We start from the raw sequence: 20,919 nt of genomic DNA on the forward strand, positions 1-20,919 counted from the left end.
GAGGAGGAGGATGTCAGTTGCACAGGGCTCAACTCATTCTGGTCAGCAGGGACATAGGAGTTTGTATCTTAGTTTGTGTGTAGTGGAAACCACTGAAGAGTTTCAGGTGTGGGGTGGGCGATGTGACCAGATACGTTTGTTGAAAAGAATACCCAGCTACTGTGCAGAGAATGGATTGGAGGCGGCAAGAGAACAGGTCAGTTAGGGGCTATTCTAGAAGTAGCTGAGCTAGAATTATAGCAGTGGAGGTGGAGAGAAATGAATAGATCAAGAAATATTTTGGGGTAGACCAACAGGACTTGGTGATGAATTACACTGCTAGGGTTGGGAGAGGAATGGGGACAGATCTTACGTCAACAGGGCCTCCCAGGTTTCAGGCGTGAGCATAAGGTGGATAGAAGGGCTTTCGGTTGTAGAAACCACAAAAGGTGAACAGCTTTTCTCTTTGATTTTTTTTTTTATTGTGTGTGTTTACATGCTTTTTGTGGGGAGAAGGGAAGGAGACTGTGTATTTAGTGCTAGACCTATGAGATATTCCAGTAGGTATGCCAGGTAGGGAATTGAATGTACAAGCCTGGAGGTCAAAGGAAGCTGAGGGCTGGGAGGTAAATTAGAAAGTTCCTGGCTGTGGATCATAGGTGTCCAAAGACATGGAAATGAAATACCATTTCTGGAAGTGAGAGACTGAGAGAGGGGCCCAGAACAGATCTCTGAGCCACTCCAACCGGTAAAGGAGGGCCTGGGGAGGTGAATCCGCATGGGAGCCCGAGGAAGCCTAGTCACTGAGGTAAGAGAACAGTCACCAGTAGCCCGTGGGGAGAAAAGCATGCTTCAGGAAGAAGGGTGGTACCGTGAAAGGGGCTGGTCGTTTTGAATAAGAGACGGTTACCAACTGATTTCTTTTGGATTCTGGGCATACATATGACTTTGGTGAAGCAGAATCCTATTGTCCTCAACTATATTCTCTCTTCACTCTGTTAGGTTATCAATATAATCAATGCAGCCCAAGAAAACAGCCCAGTCACAGTAGCGGAAGCCCTGGACAGAGTTCTAGAGATTTTACGGACCACAGAACTGTACTCCCCTCAGCTGGGTACCAAAGATGAAGATCCCCACACCAGTGATCTTGTTGGAGGCCTGATGACTGTGAGTGATGAGGCAAAACCAGAAAAGCAAGAGGGGCATCTGGGGCCTCTGGAGTTCAGTTGATGTGGGAACTGTTACCCGTGGTTGCAGAAGTACCTGTTGCTTGTAAACTAATGTTAGCATAGTCAGAAGCAACTGCATTGGAATTTACATATTATATGTGTAGTGGTATTTGAGTGACTCTTGCATTTGTCTTTCCGTAAGGCTGACCTACCATAGCCATGGGGACAGTGCTTCGGTCTTCCTATGACTGCAGGGAGTCAGTGGGTAACTGATGGAGGGCTACATGTGCAAGAGGGGTGTCTGCAGGCTCTTGATTCCTGCTGCTTTCCCTTGATCTGGTATAGTATTGGATTTCATTTCCATGGACCTGACTCCTTATGTAATGAAAGGGTTTATAGTTAGACTGTAGCATTTAATCTTAACTATAGAATCCTTTATTTAAATAAAAGTTAGTATAGAAGTACCATTTATAAAGTAAAAGCAGATTGGGGCTGTTCTGGCTCAGGGAGGGAAGGGGGAGAAGGAACCTCTTACTGCCACATTCCAAAAAGCACCATTTACACCACCAAGAGTAGCTGATTTCTAGGGACTCCTCATCCTGTTCTAGTGTTTTGCTGTGATCTGTTTGGCTTTCATAATCATCTGTCAGCAAGTAAAGGAAAAAAAATTCAAATTATTTGAGTTCCCCATCAGAGTCTGAAGCTGGAATTCTTTAGAGAAAAAGTCCAGACATCATGTATGAGTTTGACTTTGAAGGTTTCTGTGCAGCCCTGCCACCAAATGCTGAGTGTTGACTGGCTTTCCCCTCCATTCTCCATCTGGAACTTGAGGGCCTTCTTGTTCTCTTCCTGCTCCTGGGGGAGCCTGTTAACTCCACCTAATGCAATGCAGACCTCAGCTTCTAGGCAGCACCGGCAAGGGCTCTGCAAGACAGTGGCCACCACAGACTGCAGTGGGAGGGATATGGTTCTGGGAGCAAGCCATGTTCCCTCCCTGCTGCTGATGCAGGACAGGCATGCCCCCAAACTGGGGCTCAGCCTGGGAGGGTTCTTGGCTTCGCCCAGGAAATAATTCAAGGACGAGCCGGTGGTGTTAAACAGCAACTTCTACTGAAGCAGCAGGGGACAGTAGCAGCAGGGGGGCTGTTCCTTGAAGGGCAAGGCTACCCCATGGGCAGTGTGCCCTGGGTAGCAGCTTAGAGGCAGTTCTGCACTCATCTTTGTACCCACTTTTAATTATATGCATATTAAGGGGCAGTTTTTGCAGCTATTTCTAGGATGAGGGTGGTAATTTCTGGGTTGTTGCCATGAAAAGGGGTGGAAAAGTCTGGGTGTTGCCATGGCAACAATAAACTGACATGGTACACAGGTGCACATAGCTTATGGGGAGATGCTTCTGCCCTGGACCTGTTTTACCTAGTCCTCAGTTTGGCCCCATGTCCGAGACTCCTCCTACCTCACTGCCATACCGTCCTGGGTTTCCTCTCCAGAGGATGCTGTGAAGAACCAGTGCGTGATTCCACCTCAATTTTATGTGGTTTTGGGGAAGTACAGCGAGAGAACAGCAAGGAAAGCCAGGAATCCCTTGCCACACACAGTTTAGAGGCAGGACAGTTGTGGTTGTTGTGACTTCCATATTTACTGAATTTTAAAAATTAAGCTCTGGGCCTAAAGATCCCAGGTATAACTTCAGGTGAGTCCTTCATTAATTAATACTACTTTAAACCTTAGCACACATCAGCTGGGAATGACAAGTAAGCATTTCTAAAATGACTTTTAAGCAAAGATCTAGGTAATTTAGGTACTCAGAGATCCAAGGTGGAAGGAGGGAAACTGAGATTCAAGAATATTTGGGGAATAGTTCAAGAGCCTGGATATGGCAGAACATTGGCATTTCATCCACTTTCTTGATGCTGCATCTCCAAGGACCTCAAACCCAGAAACTCTTCTTTAAAAGGCAAGAAGCAATGCCCATGTTTAAAAACATCAAAATAGTTGGGAAAAAATTAGTTGAGATATTAGTCAAAAAAATAGCTCAATCTTTTTAAAAGTTTACATTAGAAGGTAATCCCCTAAATGTGGCTGATGTCTTCAGCTCCTCGAAATGTAAGTCTAAAGACACAAGTAACACAGTCCCTCTGAGGGTGAGTGGGATCCCTTCAAGAGCTGAAGCAAGGTCACTCCTGTGATTTCACTTACATGGCTTGAAAATGCCAGGAGAGGAAGATGGCCTCACAACAGGGCCCACCCACAACTCCCTGTGAGTCCTGAGCACGGTCACATTCACTCTATCCCAGTTCTCCACCTTCTGGGGCTCATAGTTACAGAAGGGAGAGTGTCATCTGTCTGATAACTGTTCTGATTTAATTTTGAGCTTTGCCGCAACTTAGATGTCCAGATTGATTGGGTTATTCGGGATTCAAATCTCTTTTTCTAATGAAAGAAAGAGGAGAATGATAATGGATATAAAGCATGCTTCTAACAGGCTCTTCCTTTATTCAAGGACGGCTTGAGAAGGCTGTCAGGAAACGAGTATGTGTTTACAAAGAGTAAGTTTTCATCTGTCTGCTTGTTGCCGCGACCCGCCTCCAGCCTGTGCTGTCCCCACTGTTGTGATTATTGTTCTGGGAGGCGTTACTTCCAGCTACTCTCATTTGAGTTTAAGCATCAATATGGTCTACATCTAAAACTAGTCCACTAATTAAAATTACTGCTCTGAGCATGGTTAGAGTAAGAATTGTAAATCTCTATACATTTAAGCAGAGTTAAACTGAATTATTTTTCTATTTGAGGGTCTTGAAGTTCAATAACAAAAAATCTTTTTTTTCTTTTTTCTGAGATGGAGTCTCGCTCTGTCACCCAGGCTGGAGTGCAGTGGTGCCATCTTGGCTCACTGCAACCTCTGCCTCCCAGGTTCAAGCAATTCTCTTGCCTCAGCCTCCTGAGTACCTGGGATTACAGGCACGCATCACCATGTCCTGCTAATTTTTGTATTCTTTTTTAGTAGAGATGGGGTTTCACCATGTTGGTCAGGCTAGTCTCGAACTCCTGACCTCGTGATCCTCCTGCCTCAGCCTACCAAAATGCTAGGATTACAGGCCTGAGCCACTGCACCCAGCCCCAGAAAAATCTTGAAGTGAAAATGTTCCTACTCTAGGAAATACAAGACTTTTCTTTTTTCTTTTCTTTTTTGAGATAGAGTCTCGCTCTATTGCCCAGGGTAGAGTGCAGTAGCACAATCTTGGCTCACTGCAACCTCCGCCTCCTGGGTTCAAGCAATCCTCCTGCCTCAGCCTCCCGAGTGGCTGGGATTACAGGGATGTGCCACTACATTTGGCTGATTTTTGTATTTTTAGTAGAGATGGGGTTTCACCATGTTGGCCAGGCTGGTCTTGAACTCCTGATCTCAAGTGATATGCCTGCCTCAGCCTCCCAAAGTACTGGGATTGCATGTGTGAGCCACCGAGCCCACCCCCTAAGACTTCGTAGCAGTAACCATGAAGATGATGACAGATACCCGGGCACCCAAGACTCCACAATTAACCAGTCTTCCACAACCCATCTGTTTGCTCAGATGTGCACCAGAGCCACAGTCACCTGGCGATGCCAATAACCATCAATGATGTTCCCCCTTGTATCTCTCAATTACTTGATAATGAGGAGAGTTGGGACTTCAACATCTTTGAATTGGAAGCGGTTACACATAAAAGGTATGTGACTTCTCTGGCTGAAGGCAGAGCAGGATTGATGGCCACACTCAAACTCTCACATTTGGAAACTTTGAGAGAGATACGTTTTTGCCATGAGAGACCTCACAGGTTCTGGCTCTTGTGTCATGCTGGAGTAGCGGTGAATGAGCAGAGAGACTGTGGCCTTGAGTGAGCTCCTTTGTGGAGGTTATTAGTAAGATGTGGGATCCGCCTGAGCATCCACAGGTCCCTTCTTTGTGCTAGTGAACCAAGAGTTCTACGAATCCTCAGCCTCAAACTTGTCTCCAAGCTCTACCCTACAGTATGGAATTGAGAGCACTATAGATTTTTTTTTGTCTGCTCCATCCTGTAGGCAGAGGAAAGATAACTAAAAGGACTTTTCCTATATGAGGAGAAAGCTGTTTATTCCCAGTGGCTTGGTCAATAGGATATGAATGATTCTCACCTGTAACGTAAATAAGCAATGGGACTCTAAATGATAGGACTTTGACACCATCCAAGCTGTTCCTTTTGTCCTTAAGCTTAGTCACTTCCTTAGGTAGCATAAATAAAGTGCAAGGTTGGTGTGGAAGTGGAGATGAAGAGGGATTGCCAGTCTCATTTCTTGGTTACCAGAGCCACTGAGGGGCCTAGGGCTTAGAGATCATCTAGAAATAATTCCATGAAGCATCTAGTTCCAAAGAGGTGGCTGGGGAGGCAGAGAGATCCTACCCCCTAATCTTTGGAGGTGATGCTTTTATACGCCTGTGTGTGTGAAGCTATCATCGGAAGAAAAATGCTTCCACCCTCCAGTAACATGGAAGAAAAGTTTCTGGGCCAGTGAATACAATGAACTAGGGTGGGTTTTCCTATTTTTCAGGCCGTTGGTTTACCTGGGCTTAAAGGTTTTCTCTCGGTTTGGTGTATGTGAATTTTTAAACTGTTCTGAAACCACTCTTCGGGCCTGGTTCCAAGTGATCGAAGCCAACTACCACTCTTCCAACGCCTACCACAACTCCACCCATGCTGCCGACGTATTGCACGCCACCGCTTTCTTCCTTGGAAAGGAAAGAGTGAAGGTAGGGTTTTGATAGCATGACCTAGTTACTTGCCTCGATGGGAGAGCCAAGAACTTAATCTTAGGAAATACATCAGGCAAACAGCTATTTTACAACGAACTTAACAGCTTTAAAAAAATTATTTTGTTGTTACCAAATTGACGAGTCACTTTGGTGTTATAAAGACATGGACCTTTCTGCTAGCCCTCCCCTCCTCCAAAAACTAAAAATAATAATTTATGTCACTATAGAGCCTCCTTTATATGCATGGCAGATCATGAACCCATTTTCCAAATGTTTACTAGGAGCTGTGTTTCTGGGTTGCAGGACAGAACTTAATTGTAACAGCAAATGGTTACTAGATGTATAGATTAAATTTTAGTATCGGGACTTGGCCATTGGTAGATTACAATCCCCCTATTAATCATAGCCATTCTGCATTCTACGCCGATTTACATACATAGATGTTTGTGTTTTGTGTGTGACTGTGTATATCTGCATATTAATGACTTTTGCATAATTCTGAAAGAGTTCCGTATCCCTTAGTCCTGGAGTTCAATATTGTCATGTACCACTGCTGATCTGTAGGGCAGTTCTAGGAATGCCCTGTTCTTTACATAAAGGCAGCCCTATTTATAACTGGCAAGAGATCCCCATCTCTCCTCCTCCCCAGCTACCATCACTTGCACACCAAAGCTTATAAATTCTTTTGCTACAACTAGACCTAAAACTTAAAAGTTTACATACCCCTGGGAGAAGTGCCATATCGGGACTGACATTCACATCAATCTGTAAATGCCTGACATTAGATCATTTTCTTAGAACAGGTGTTGATGAAGGATTAAGATCATAGGTACTTAAGAAGAGCTATAGTGAGACTGGTAGAAGCAGAAATGGCATGAAAATAGGAAGTGGGCTGTGATGTTTTCTTCTCAGTTTTGCCAAAGGCAGCCTGATCTTCACTTTGATCAGCAAGAAAACAATGTGGCCCAAGAATGGTGCTTTTGTGGTTTTTGTTGTTGTTTTTTGTTTGTTTTTTGAGATGGAGTCTGGCTCTGTTGCCAGGCTGGAGTGCAATGGCGTGATCTCAGCTCACTGCAACCTCTGCCTCCTAGGTTCAAGTGATTCTCCTGCCTCAGTTTCCCAAGTAGCTGAGATTACAGGCCTGCGCCACCACACCCAGCTAATTTTTGTATTTTTAATAGAGACAAGGTGTCACCATGTTGGTCAGGATGGTCTCAATCTCTTGCCCTCGTGATCTGCCTGCCTCGGCCTCCCAAAGTTGTGGGATTACAGGTGTGAGCCACCGTGCCTGGCCAGAGTAATGCTTTTGAAGAATTTTGTCTTCTACTTTTAAAATACTAATAGTAATAGTGATATCTTCTACTTTTAAGAAACTAATAGTTTCTGTAAAACCTTTCTTTGAGGAGTGAAAACACCTTGGATTCCTACTACAGGTTCATGCTCCTCTTTTTTATACCATGATATTTCACAACTGAAGCCACATGCTACCAGTTGAGATCAGCACCCAGCTCATTAATGCCAAGACCAAGGCAATCAGTAGCCTCTGCAGTCTTGCGTTAGAGGTGAGCCTCACTCAAGCAGAACCACTCTAGGAAAACACGGATTAAATCTTTGATAAATTAGGGAATGCTTAGTAACTTGATTGTATCTGACTACCCTCCTCCAAAATATATTTCTTTAAATTGTGAGTTCTGCTAGTGTATTTGGAGTTTGATTAGATTTCTCAAATGACAGCAATAGAAACAAGTTTAAGATTAGACAGAATATGTTTACAATTCAAAACACATTTTCTCATGCTGGCAGCCCCTGCCAGAGAATCAGAAAACGTAGAGCTGCAAGGAGCCTTGGCGAACTGAGCTGGAAGAGGCTTCTGTGCTCAGAGGGTTAGTTACTATGATTACTGGTGGGTCCATAAACATTTACCCCTGAGGCCTCTTCTACCAGATATGCTGGCCCTGACAAAGAGGGTCAGAAAGCATTTTCTTACCTCTTTGTGTCATCTTCACTCCCAATTTCTTTTTGATAAACTAAAATTCTTTTTTTCTCTTTTTCTTTTGAGATGGAGTCTTGCTTTGTCACCCAGTTTGGAGTGCAATGGCGCCATCTTGTCTCACTGCCACCTCTGCCTCCCAGGTCCAAGTGATTCTCCCGCCTCAGCCTCCCAAGTAGCTGGGGTTACAGGTGTACGCCACCACACCCAGCTAATTTTTTGTATTTTTAGTAGAGTTGGGGTTTCACCATGTTGGTCAGGCTCGTCCGGAACTCCTGACCTCAGATAATCCACCTGCCTCGGCTTCTAAAATTGCTGGGATTACAAGCATGAGCCACCATGCCTGGCCAGGCTAAAATTCTTAATGTCACTATGACAAAGCATGGCCAACCCAGCTGTAGAGCTAGCATGCCTAGAGCTAACAGCCCCTTCAATTGGCAACAGACCCCATCCGCTCTCAACGTTACCCAATTCCAGGGAACTATTGCAAGTGGAGAGGCCAGGATGGCAAGCATAACTTTATTAGTATCTGGGCATACATGAATATTTATCCTGAGTAAGAAACTACTTGAAAGGCAGATCTAGAATGAAACCCTCTTGGCCTATGTTCCTCAGTGTGATCCAAATCTATTCCTAGTGGTTAAAGAAGGAAAAAACTATGCAGAGGTAACTGCACCTCCATGGGACTGGAATTTTGCCAGTTGCAGGTTTGGTGGGGTTTTCTCCCACGGACATTTCCTCCCTGACACAGGGAGGGGCTTGCTTCTCTCCTCTGCTCCTGAGCTAGCCTCTCTTCTTTCCCAACCGCCCAGCCACTTCTGGTCAGACAAGGCCTTGCTGGTGCCCACCAAAACTGCGGGACCCATTATTGATACCTTTGTAAAAGTCAGCGAGGGCATGGTTTAAGTGAGTGTTAGCTGGAAGGAAAGGTGTGTTCCATCTAGTGCTTTTTATGTTTTCTACCCCAGTTACTTGAATCTATTTCATTGAAGAATTAAAAAATAAACAGGCCTGAGACTCCAAGCAGGATTAAACACACCATAGGGGCCCTAGCTGGAGGCCCAGAGTTTTGGCCCTGTGGGTTCTCACTGCTCAGATACAGTCAGTGAAGGTGGAGCCCAGTTGGGGCAGTCCTGGGTCCTGAGCTTGGAGACGGCTGAATGTGCCTGCAGGTGACTGTGGCCTCTCCCGAACAGCAGTGGAATGGGCCCAATTGTGTGTGCTTGCCCTTGACGCACCGCAGAATCAGAGCTGGAAAGAGTAACTTCTGCTGTCACCACTCAGGAGGCCTGTTGTGTTGATTGGGGTCAGCCAGGGTTGCTCACCAGTTACATGGGGTCAGCGCTGGGAATGGAAATGGCTCCCTTCTTGGGGGGGACAGAGCTTTCAGGGAAGCCCACTACAATGCTAAAGCAACACACGCACGTGCAGCCCCTTGGCCATCAGGGTGCCCTCACAGGACAGTGCTGAGCTACAGGTTCGCCTTCCTCCCCTGAGCAGCAGCTCTCCTAGAGCAAATTTTGAGAATACCAAAAATATGACCCCTCATCTTGGGGACCACTTTCTCTCTCACTCGCTATTCCCCTTCAGCCACGATGATATTCTTCACGTTTCCTGGACAGGCCTTTTTGGTTGGACTTTAGGAGCTTCATGTAGGCTGGTCTTTCTGGCTGGAATTCCCCTCTTGCCGCTTGTTGCCTGGACAATTCCTGCTTCTCCTTCAGGCTCAGCATAAAAATCACTCCCTTTGAAGTGCCCCCCCTCTAGACTCATGTTATCTGATATGGTAGCCATCAGCCTCACATAGCTACTAAGTAAAGTTTAAAATACAGTTCCTTATTTGCACGGCTACATTTCAAGTGTCCAGTAGCTGCATGCAACTAGGGGTTACTCTGTCGGATAACACAAATAGAACACATTTCTTTCATCGCAAAAAATACATTTGACAGTGCTGCCTAAAGTAGACCAGGCCCCATGGTTCTACTTCCAAAGTATCTGCACTTTCCTTCTTGGCACATCTCACAGTAAGTTACTTCTATTTGTTTTAAAATTTATTTGTCTCTCTCCCTCTGTATGACAAACTCCATTGTGCAGACCGTGCCAGTGTAAATCATCACGGCAGCTCTGGCACTCTGCGGTGATAATTGGTACCTAGTAGGCACTCAATAATACATTCATAGTATAGCATCTCTTACATAACATTGCCCATCTGATAACTCCCTCCTAAAGCTGTAGGCTCAGAAAACACTTGTATCCCCACATGCTTCAGTTTGTGTTAATTATATAATGAGAGCTTTTGAAATAGGGTTTCCCTTTTTGCTTCTGCTGCCTGCTAGCCCAGAGCTGAATTTTGTTCCTAGCTGCAAGAGCCCCCTTAGCCTTAATTTTCCTGGCATTCCTTCTTCTTTCCCTTGGTCATCTTTTACTGCTCAGCTCTAGTCATTTCCCCATTGTGTGAATAATTTCGTTGTGTCTGAGCCACTTGCTACCAGCACACTCAAAATCTTTTCAGAAGTGGGCAAATTGGTAATATCTGTGATCACAGGCCACTTTCTGCTATGGCAGTAATACCATACAGTGGGCAATTCAAAAGGCCTGTTGGGCCTCTTCCTGCAGAAGCATCTGTTGTAACTGTGGCTCAGGTTTCCCCGACAGATAACAGCAGAGTAAAGCGATGCTGCATGTCCAATGCCGCCTCTCCACATCCAGGAAGTCGGAAGCCTCAACAGGCTAAAAACGTTCTGAAAATCCCAAATCCTCTGACCCAACCCTCTGTACAGGCAGGGATGGATGTAGGTCTCCAAGATCCAGTGGGTAATGCTCAACCTTGCCTCCTCCTTATCCCAGGGAAGCCTCGATCAGCTGGATGAGGTGGCAGCCCTCATTGCTGCCACGGTCCACGATGTGGATCACCCGGGAAGGACCAACTCGTTCCTCTGCAATGCAGGCAGCGAGCTCGCTGTGCTCTATAATGACACTGCGGTTCTGGAGAGCCACCACACCGCCCTGGCCTTCCAGCTCACAGTCAAGGACACCAAGTGCAACATTTTCAAGAATATTGACAGGTTTGTTGTGCTTGGGCTCTTGTGCTCAAGTTTGTGAAGTTTAAGTGGGAAACTAGGTTTTCCCAAAGACTTAGCTTCCTCTTCGGGGAAAGGGAAAATAATAGCTGTCCCACTGTATCAGATGATAAAATAACCTTGCCCTTAACTTAATTTGACTTTTCAGACTGGCTTTACATTTTGAAATTTCATTTAGTCTTCAGTGAGTTCATAAAAATGTTTTATACACTGCAGAACACTACATAAATATTGATTGTATTATTAGAAAGTACAGCAGATATTTTTACCCTCCTATGAGGACATCCTGTCTTTTGTGTAACTCAAGGAAAATGATCCACCCCCATCTTTCCCCAGCTCAATATTCGGCCACTTAAAACACTCCTTCGTGAGTAGGTCCCACAGAGAAGCAGGAGCATGAAGTGTCAGGCAGGTTCCCCTAGCCCTGCATTCTCCTCTGATGAGAGTGGGTTAAATATGAGCAGCTCCTCTTGCCTGCCAGCATCTTGCAGTCAGACTATGCGTGTTTCCCACACAGCGCCAGCCATGCTGGTGGACAGACGCCTGGGAGGGTGCAGTGTACAGAAAACGCAGAGCTCACTCGGGCCTCAGGACCACTGGTCTATGTGAGCCTGTCAGTTTGGTCTCCAGAAAACAACTGGGAAAACATGGAGATCAGTTATTCCAGCTTTGGCTTCAGTTTCATCAGTATCAAGGATGGGATTTTAAACTTTTGCAGAAAGAATTCTTTCCAATAGCCAATTTTATTCAAGAGCCATTCTGGCTCTTGAAGTTAGAAAAAGGTGATAGAATCGGATGGTAATTTGGGGCAGGGTTGTTGCTTCATTCATTACAACTTCTATGCACTGCAATCTAGAGAATTACTCATTAACAGGAAAATCTTCTAATGCCGTCACTGAAAGAGGCCATGGCCCTGCTGTGCAATGGGAATCACTATGTTTGCACAGAGTGCAGTGGGCCAGCTTATGTGGCTGTCATGCCCGCCTGCCATTTCCTGCCACCTTACTGTTTAGATGTTCTCAAGGAAAGGGAGAGGGAAATCACCTTGTCAGATAAATGTCCACCATGATATAGGTATCTTCTCTCTTTTTTAAAATACTCACAAATCACATATGGAAGGGTCAGCTGTCACTGGGGAAAATGGAATAGCATCTGCATTTTGGGAGAACAAGCAGGTAAACTCTTCTTGTGATCTGCACACATTTCTTAACTCTGCCCCAGCTTCCTCCTAGGTTGTGAGGAGTGTAGTGAAATGGTGGCAGGATCGTTATAATTCGAGACACACTGTGAACAAGCCCCTTTGTCTTCTGGTTATTTTAGGAACCATTATCGAACACTGCGCCAGGCTATTATTGACATGGTTTTGGCAACAGAGATGACAAAACACTTTGAACATGTGAATAAGTTTGTGAACAGCATCAACAAGCCAATGGCAGCTGAGGTGAGCACCGCTTTCCATGCCATAAGGCACGTGCACGTACATTTCCATGACAGCCTTTTCTGGCCCCGAAGCATTTTCTCTCAAATGCGAGGTGGTTATTTGCTTGGAGTTGGTAAAGGACTGAAAGGACTGGCCATTGTTTTTCTTGAGGATGAGAATAAACTGCCCACAGCAACTCTGAGCTCCTTGGAAGAAAGGCCCTGAGAAAAAGCCAGTACTGACCAAAAAAGCTAGGCCCAAAGAATATGATGGAAGGAGCCGTAGATGAGCAGAGTCTGGCATAAATGGTGGCATGTTAGAGAATCCAGTGCCTTTATCTCTCTGTTCGTTGAGCTCTTGGGAAACCTCAAAGTTGGAGAGTGTTTTAAAGAACAAAGAATGTTCCTGATTCACATTAAAAACATACCAGTACCTGAAGACTATCATAAGACTGGGAGTGACTAGAAAGCAGAAGCATTTGTTGTAAAACCTACTCATGTACCTTGGACATGCCTTAAGATCCTTACCAATTTGAATTTTAAGAACATGAAACAGAAGGTTCACACCTAGTAAGATCCACTGTGATCATCACTGAATGCCTGGTGAGTTAGTCCTTGTGGTCTTCCCCATCATCTTGAACCAACCCTGATCTGACCCCTGTTTTCCAGATTGAGGGCAGCGACTATGAATGCAACCCTGCTGGGAAGAACTTCCCTGAAAACCAAATCCTGATCAAACGCATGATGATTAAGTGTGCTGACGTGGCCAACCCATGCCGCCCCTTGGACCTGTGCATTGAATGGGCTGGGAGGATCTCTGAGGAGTATTTTGCACAGGTGCGCCATCTTTCCACTTCCCTCTGGGGAATGGGCCCCAGGTCATGGAACTCCTGGGGAATTCTCCAGCTGAGTAACTTTTTACCAATTAGTTAACCACTCCTCCCTGCTACTCCAAGCAGCTCACGCCTCTGCCTGGAGTAGACTTCTGTTTCCCTCAGGAACTGACTGATGTGGCTGGTCACTAAAAAAAAGTCTCTCTAGAAGAGAGAGAAATTGAGCCTTTGGGAATAACTTTTTATCCTCAAATTGTTGGATCCAGAACTTCCACAAAAATTGAGAAATGTTCATTCATTCACTAGGTTATTCCTGGGCGTCTCCATGGTGCGTTATGGGAAAACAGGGATTAGTAAAGACATCACAGCCACAGGGAGTTCCCAGCCTAGTGGGGGAGAGATGTAGATAGGTCCACATATTGGCAAAAAACGAAGCATATATTAAGGAAGTTTATGTTAAGTGCTACAGGAGTTCAGAGAGCCTTTTTTTTTTTTTTCTAGATAAAACAGGGGCTACAGAAATGTGGAAATAGGAAAAGACTCTGGAAGAACAAAGCATTCTGAGTAAAATTAACAAGGGGAGGGAAAATAGAATTTTTACATGAAGAACAATGTGTAGTTCACTTTAACTGGCAGTGTAAAGAGTTAAAGGAGTTAAATCTAGAAAGAGGTAGACTGCAAGTGGACACTTGAAACAGAGCTCTACTTCCCGAGGAAAGGCTCTAAGCACTGATGTGTGTGTGGGTGACAAAGAAGTAGCCCCAAGTAGTGAATTTTTCGGGGTCTGCATGGCTGAACTGTACTATGGAGGCAGGATAAATAAGGGCAGGATAAAGAATAGATGATGCCTAGGAGGACTGGGAAGGAGAGTGGCCAGCAGAGGACCCAGTAAGATTTAGGGGGTACATGTGCAGGGCTGTTACAAGTTTGTTACAAGGGCATATTGTTGATGCTGAGGTTTGAGCTTCTAATGATCCATGGCTCAAGTAGTGAACATAGTACCCAATAAGGAGTTTTTCAACCCTTGCCCCCTTCCTTCCCTTTTGAAGTCTCCAGTGTCCACTCTTCCAGTTTCTGCCACTGTGTGTACCCAGTGTTAGTTCCCACTTATAAGAAAGAATATGTGGTAATTGGTTTTTCTGTTTCTACATTACTTCACTTTGATAGAGCTGGAGGCTGTTATCCTGTGTTACTGCAAAGGACGTGATTTCATTCTTTTTTATGGCTGCGTAGTATTCCATGGTTTATATGCACCACATATTCTTTATCCAGTCCACACATGATAGGCACCAAGGTTGATTCCGTATCTTTTGTGAATTGTGGGGCAATAAACATACAAGTACAGGTATCTCCTTGGTAGAATGATTTATTTTTGGTGGGGGAGGGGTATATACCCCGTAATGAGACTTCTAGGTTGAATGGCAATTTCTATTTTTAGCTCCTTGAGAAATCTCCTAATGGCTTTCCACAGGGGCTAGCTGAACTAATTTATATTCTCAGCAACAGTGTATAAGCATTCTCTTTTCTCCACAACCTTGCCAACATCTCTTATTTTCTGACTTTTTAATAACAGCCATTCTGACTAGTGTGAGATGGTATCTCATTGTAGTTTTGGTTTGCATGTCTGAGTAGTGATGCTGGACCTTTTTTTTATTTTTTGGAGATGGAGTCTCACTCTGTCGCCCAGGATGGAGTGCAGTGGTGCGATCTTGGCTCACTGCAACCTCTGCCTCCTGGGTTCAAGCAATTCTCCTGCCTCACCCTCCCAAGTAGCTGGGACTACAGGTACACGCCACCACACCTGGCTAATTTTTTGTATTTTTGTAGAGATGGCATTTCACGGTGTTGCCCAGGCTGGTCCTAAACTCCTGAGCGCAGGCAATCTGCCCCCCTCGGCCTCCCAAAGTACTGGGATTACAGGTGTGAGCCACCGTGCCCAGCCTGGACATTTTTGTTTGTGGCTGCTTATATCTTATCTTTTGAGAAGGGTCTGTTCATGAAATCCAGTAAGTAAACTGCAGCTTTCTGGAAAGAGGGCGCTGAATTGAAGAAAAGTAGGACAGGTGGTTCTCAGCTTTTCAGATAGAAGAACAGGAAGGGGGTGGGGAATCAAATGACTCCCTGGACACCAGTGGATATTTTAAGGCTGCTTGATCGACTGACCTGAAATGAGCCAAGCCAAAAGCTCTGCTCATCAGTGTGTTTCCCAGGACCCACAGAGAGAGGACCTGAAGTACTACTCCTAGTTATTCTCAGCGCGAATGGAGAATGAAAAAAATGTGCTTTTAAGTTTTTTGATGTAAGCTTCCTATTTAGGTGTCCTTTTCCCAAAAAGGAATGTACTAATGTTCATACACCAGTGTGACCTAAAAATGAAAGTTACAAATGCAGCCTTTGAGCTGGCCTCTGGCTCAATACACCACCAGGAAATGCAGATCTTAATATTCAGCTCAATGAATGATGGACTTATTTAATGTGCATAATACTCAGATTTCCACACACCTCAAAAGCTGCATGGCTAATACCCAAATCTGAACAATCATAGTTTGACAGTCATTCTTCAGAGTAAAAGATAATGCTCCATGGAAAAAAGGAGCTGGTTCAGATCAATTCAAGTGCGTAAGTGTTTTTCCACAGACAATCAGGAGACTTTGGTATGCAGTGCAAGTGCGCGTTCTTCCCATCTCATCACATTAATCACACAGAATATTAGAGATACGTACTCAAAGGTCAAGATTTCATACAATTAATAACTGCTTCAAAGAAGTCACTCTTAAGTGAACTTGGTTTTTTGTTGTTTTGTTTTGTTTTGAGACAGGGTCTCACTCTTCACCCATGTTAGAGTACAGTGGCACAGTCCTGGCTCACTGCAGCTTCAAACTCCCGGCCTCAAACAATCCTCCTGCCTTGACCTCCCAAATCACTGGGATTACAGGCATGGGCCACTGTTCCTAGCCTGAAACTTTTTTTTTTTTTTTCCGAGACAGAGTCTTACTGTGTTGTCCAGGCTGGAGTGCAGTGGCACAATCTTGGCTCACTGCAACCTCCACCTCCTGGGATCAAGCAGTTCTCTGCCTGAGCCTCTTGAGTAGCTGGGATTACAGGTGCTTGCCACCACACTCAGCTAATTTTTTATTTTTAGTAGAGGTGGGGTTTCACCATCTTGGCCAGGCTGGTCTTGAACTCGTAACCTTGTGATCCACCTGTCTTGGTCCCACAAAGTGCTAGGATTAGAGGCATAAGCCACTGTGCCCAGCCAAAACTTTTTTTGAAAGTGGAAACATGTGGCAGCGAATAGTACAATGACTATGGCTATTAATACAGTTTGGTGCTACTTCGTTGAGTCATGCTAAGGCATTAGCAGTTTTACCCATTATTGCTTCTTCTCAGTGTAAATATCAGTTTTGGTATAATAATCAGTGTTTGTATGACTTTGAAAATAGCTTTTACTTTGCAATAATGAAAGCAGATCACAGAAAAGGAGCTAACTACCCTCAGATCATTGTGTCAGGAGATGGTATGGTATAGCATAGAAAGTAAGAGGCTTGGAGCTGGGCACAGTGACTCATGCCTATAATCCCAGCACTTTGGGAGGCCAAGGCAGGCAGATCACCTGAGGTCAAGGGTTCAAGACCAGCCTGGCCAATATGGTGAAACCCCATCTCTACTAAAGATACAAAAATTAGTTGGGTGTGGTAGCAGGTACCTGTAATCCTAGCTACTCAGGAGACTGAGACAGGAGAATCGCTTGAACCCAGGAGACAGAGGTTTCAGTGAGCCGAGATTGCGCCACTGCACTCCAGCCTTGGCAACAAAGTGAGACTCCATCTCAAAAATAAAAACAAAGAGGCTTGAGAGTGGGAAGGCCTGAGTGCTGTCACAGTGGCTCAGCTGACTTATGTAAGTCTGAGGACCTTGCCGAGCCTATTTCTTCATTGAGAAAACTGGATAATGACCCATTTTCACAGGGTTGTTCTGAGAAACTGGATATTACCATGAAAGTGTTTCACATGTGCTACAGCCCTATGTGGTGGTGTTTTTTTCTTACAGACTGATGAAGAGAAGAGACAGGGGCTCCCTGTGGTGATGCCAGTGTTTGACCGGAATACCTGTAGCATCCCCAAGTCTCAGATATCTTTCATTGACTACTTCATAACAGACATGTTTGATGCATGGGATGGTAAGATAGTTACAGCTTTGTCACCCACAAAGAACATTTTATTATACTTTGATTATCTTTAATGACATAGGCTGGGCCTAAATGTAAACAAAATACATATTTTAAAAAATGTGGCTGTCAGCTTTTTGTGGCTGAGTGGAGTGGGGTGCATTCTTTGCAACCCCAGCACCTGGCACAGAACCTTATGTGCAGAAACTCGATGGATGTTTGATAACTGGATGAGCGAGTCTTTCCCTCTTTAAAGGACATGTTGCTGAAGCTTACTGCAGTTTTATTCTATCATTGGAGGAAACTCTGGAAAGAATGCAAAATGTAATTACTCTGAATCACAGGTTCTTCTGATAATGTCACTGATAAGCAGCTTTTCAAAAAGGACCTGTATTTCAGAAACTACTGTTTAATGACTTGTCCTTACAGCCTAAGGCCTCACCCAGGGTACCACTCCTCTAATTCCGATCCCAAACTTGCCCCAGATAGCCGCCCCCCCCCCCCCCCCCCCCCCCCCCCCCCCCCCCCCCCCCCCCCCCCCCCCCCTTACAAATGCTCCTAGGGTCTAACTTAACAGGTTTCTTTTGATTCTTTTCTGTCCTTGCAGCCTTTGCACATCTGCCAGCCCTGATGCAACATCTGGCTGACAACTACAAACACTGGAAGACACTAGATGACCTAAAGTGCAAAAGTCTGAGGCTTCCATCTGACAGCTAAAGCCAAGCAACAGAAGGGGCCTCTTGACGTACAAAGGACACTGTGAATCACAGTAGTGTAAATAAGAGGCTTTCCTTTCTAATGACAATGACAGGTACTGGTGAAGGAGCTAATGTTTAATATTTGACCTTGAATCATTCAAGTCCCCAAATTTCATTTTAGAAAGTTATAGTCCATGAAGAAAAATACACATTTGTTTGAACACGTAATGACAGAACAAATTGGCAAACTCCTGTGCTCTGCTGTCATCCTGTGTACCCTTGTCAATCCATGGAGCTGATTCACCGTAACTAGCGGGCCACAGGAAGCAAAGCCTTGGTGTCTGTGAGTTCATCCCCCAGGATGGTGACTAAGTGGCTTAGCTAGTGCTCAGCTCATCCCTTCCCATAAAAGTCATATTTGCTGTTTAGCTTGACTATCTTCCTCAAGAGCATCGATCTGAAGGAGTCATAAGTTTATCTGAACAGATGTATCTAAGAAAAAAACTACATAAAATAAGTGAAACAACTAGGACCAAATTACACAGATCAACTAGTTAGCTTCACAGCCTCTATGGCTACATGGTTCTTCTTGCTAATGGTGTGACACCCAGGTTAGAACGCAGCCTTGGCTGGTGAGTGCCCTCTCTAGACTGGTATCAGCAGCCTGTTTATCCACTTTCCTGTAAAAGGGATAAATCTTAACAGAAAGCCATCTATGATGAGGGAAAAAGTGGCATGTCATCATGGGGGAGGGAGTCCATGAGCTTCCCTTATTTCAGGCTCACAGAGGCAGCCATGAGGCACTCTACCAAGTATTATATAAAAGCCATTAAATCTCAATGCCCTTGGACAAGTTTTTTTTTTTTTTTTAAGAAGTTTATATAAATGTCTAAAATTTTTATTAAAATCCAAATTTTCTGGGCGTAAGCCCATGGAGTATGTTGTGCCATGCACCACATATACGATATTTCGGGAGGGGATGGGGAAGTTTCAGGGTTCAGATATTTTTAACCAATCTATATTTGAAATCATGCCATTTGCTTTAACAATGTTAAAACTGTGCGGTGTAAATATATCAGAAAATAGGCGTATGGGGAGGCAGTAAATACTATTTTAAGCTATTAATTGTATGCTAAAAGCTTCTAAAGCACAAGTGCATATTTTTATACTGCTCTTTTCACAACTTTCTGTGATCTACATAAAGTCAGACTTGAGATTTTCCTTTCTTTTACCAGCCGATCCTTCTTTATGTATTATAAATATCAGACTCCGTAAACAAACTTAGTTTTTCTTTCTCTGTACTTCATGCTGCATTTTTAAAAGGTATAAACAGAGACTGAATTAATTGAATCAGTAGTTACTTTTTTTCCAATACAAATTGGAATGCAGAATACTTGGAACTTGTACATGGGGAAAAAATGACTTATCACTACATAATGTGCCAATGTTTTTTTCTATGTTTTGTACCAAAAATGGAAAAATAGGACAATTCCATGCAAAGAAATGTATCTAAATTATTTTTGTTAGATGATAAGAGAGCTTGCTTGGTCAGGGCAGCAGCCAGCTTTGTATTGTAATGCTATATTATGTCAATGTGATGAAAATGTTTTTGTGAAGTACTTGTAACTAAATTCCTACAGCCATTTTTCATTCCCAGCAGCTGTTTTTATTTTACCTCTTTGGCCTAAACTTTTCATAATTTCAAATTTGGGGTTTAGTGTCCTTTATTTCATGAGTCACACACTTTGTTTTCAGAGCACATTAAAATCAGGAGGCCAGAATCCCACATGAAGGAGCTAGCTAACTAACTTGCCTAGGCTTCAGAAGCTTGCTTGAGGCAAGGACAGTCTTTTTCTGATCATCTCACTATCAGGTCTATGTGGTAAGTAACATTTATCAGCTATCTGGCATCTTCTTACTAAGTGTCATGTCAAGTTTCATGTTAAATTCAAACTTACTAGTAATGAGCAAATGTTTAAAAATGCTTTAAGAGAGCTAGGTACTAAAGGTTCAGCAATTTTTGCTCTTTACCAGTGTAATCTACAGTATAATCTTCTGAGCTGCAAACTAGTATATTCTTCCATGTAGTCAACTTGTTAGAAATACAGGCTTTCAGATGGTATGTGTATCAGATAGTTTATATTATATAAACTATTATAACTGCCTCTTACATGGAGTTGTTTACTTAAACGTCATGTATTGAGGGGGGCTATATTAGGAAAATGCAACTCTAATTATTTCCATGACTACTAAAGAGAAGAAGGAAGCTAGTTATAAAACATTGTTGGACCAGAATGACCCTATAATTTCCTAACATCATTTATTTATTTCTAATTTAAGATTTTAAAATTGACTTGCCCGACGAGTCAGGAGTAGTTAGCCTTCAGGGCAAAAAAGCCCATCGGTTCACTCAGAACCTACTTAGCTTTAGAGAGAGAAAGAGGAGGGATGACCCTGTGCTCTTGTTCTACGTGAATACAGTCAGAGACTGAAGTAACAAACATATTTTTAAATAAAAATAACAAAGCATTTGTACACATTGTAACACTACATAGTGTTACTTCTGCTGTTGCAAGTATCTTAAGTGTTGAAAGCTAAACTTGGGAAATGGAGAAAATGTAATATACATTGATCTATTATTCTAAATTGAAAGTCCAACTTTTAGCAGCAGTCTGCATGCAACTACTGAACACCATCAGATTTGAGTTCCTACCAGAATCTCCCATCATGCTGTTATCCCCTCTCTGACCTTAGAGCATGCATGAAAACAAAAGCAATCTAGCTCCTGGGTTGGAGACTGCCCTCTAGACAT

At 43.9% G+C, this 20,919-nt stretch overlaps 1 protein-coding gene across 7 annotated transcripts in view; it reads left to right on the forward strand.

Moving 5' to 3' along the window:
* The window catches only part of PDE8B (phosphodiesterase 8B), a 256,090-nt gene extending 236,277 nt beyond the window's left edge, over window positions 1-19,813 (forward strand). For all 7 annotated transcript variants that reach the window (XM_037738186.1, XM_037738187.1, XM_017527688.2 and 4 more), the window contains 9 exons: window positions 982-1,146; window positions 3,652-3,697; window positions 4,723-4,858; window positions 5,718-5,916; window positions 10,757-10,974; window positions 12,310-12,430; window positions 13,078-13,245; window positions 17,292-17,421; window positions 18,017-19,813. In XM_037738186.1, the coding sequence (XP_037594114.1) occupies window positions 982-1,146; window positions 3,652-3,697; window positions 4,723-4,858; window positions 5,718-5,916; window positions 10,757-10,974; window positions 12,310-12,430; window positions 13,078-13,245; window positions 17,292-17,421; window positions 18,017-18,126 (1,293 nt within the window). In that variant the 3' untranslated portion in view covers window positions 18,127-19,813. The remainder of the gene's footprint in view (window positions 1-981; window positions 1,147-3,651; window positions 3,698-4,722; window positions 4,859-5,717; window positions 5,917-10,756; window positions 10,975-12,309; window positions 12,431-13,077; window positions 13,246-17,291; window positions 17,422-18,016) is intronic.
* The last annotated feature ends 1,106 nt before the right edge of the window (window positions 19,814-20,919 follow it).

This window comes from Cebus imitator, unplaced genomic scaffold, assembly GCF_001604975.1.
Source record: "Cebus imitator isolate Cc_AM_T3 unplaced genomic scaffold, Cebus_imitator-1.0 Scaffold50, whole genome shotgun sequence".
Lineage (NCBI taxonomy): Eukaryota > Metazoa > Chordata > Mammalia > Primates > Cebidae > Cebus > Cebus imitator.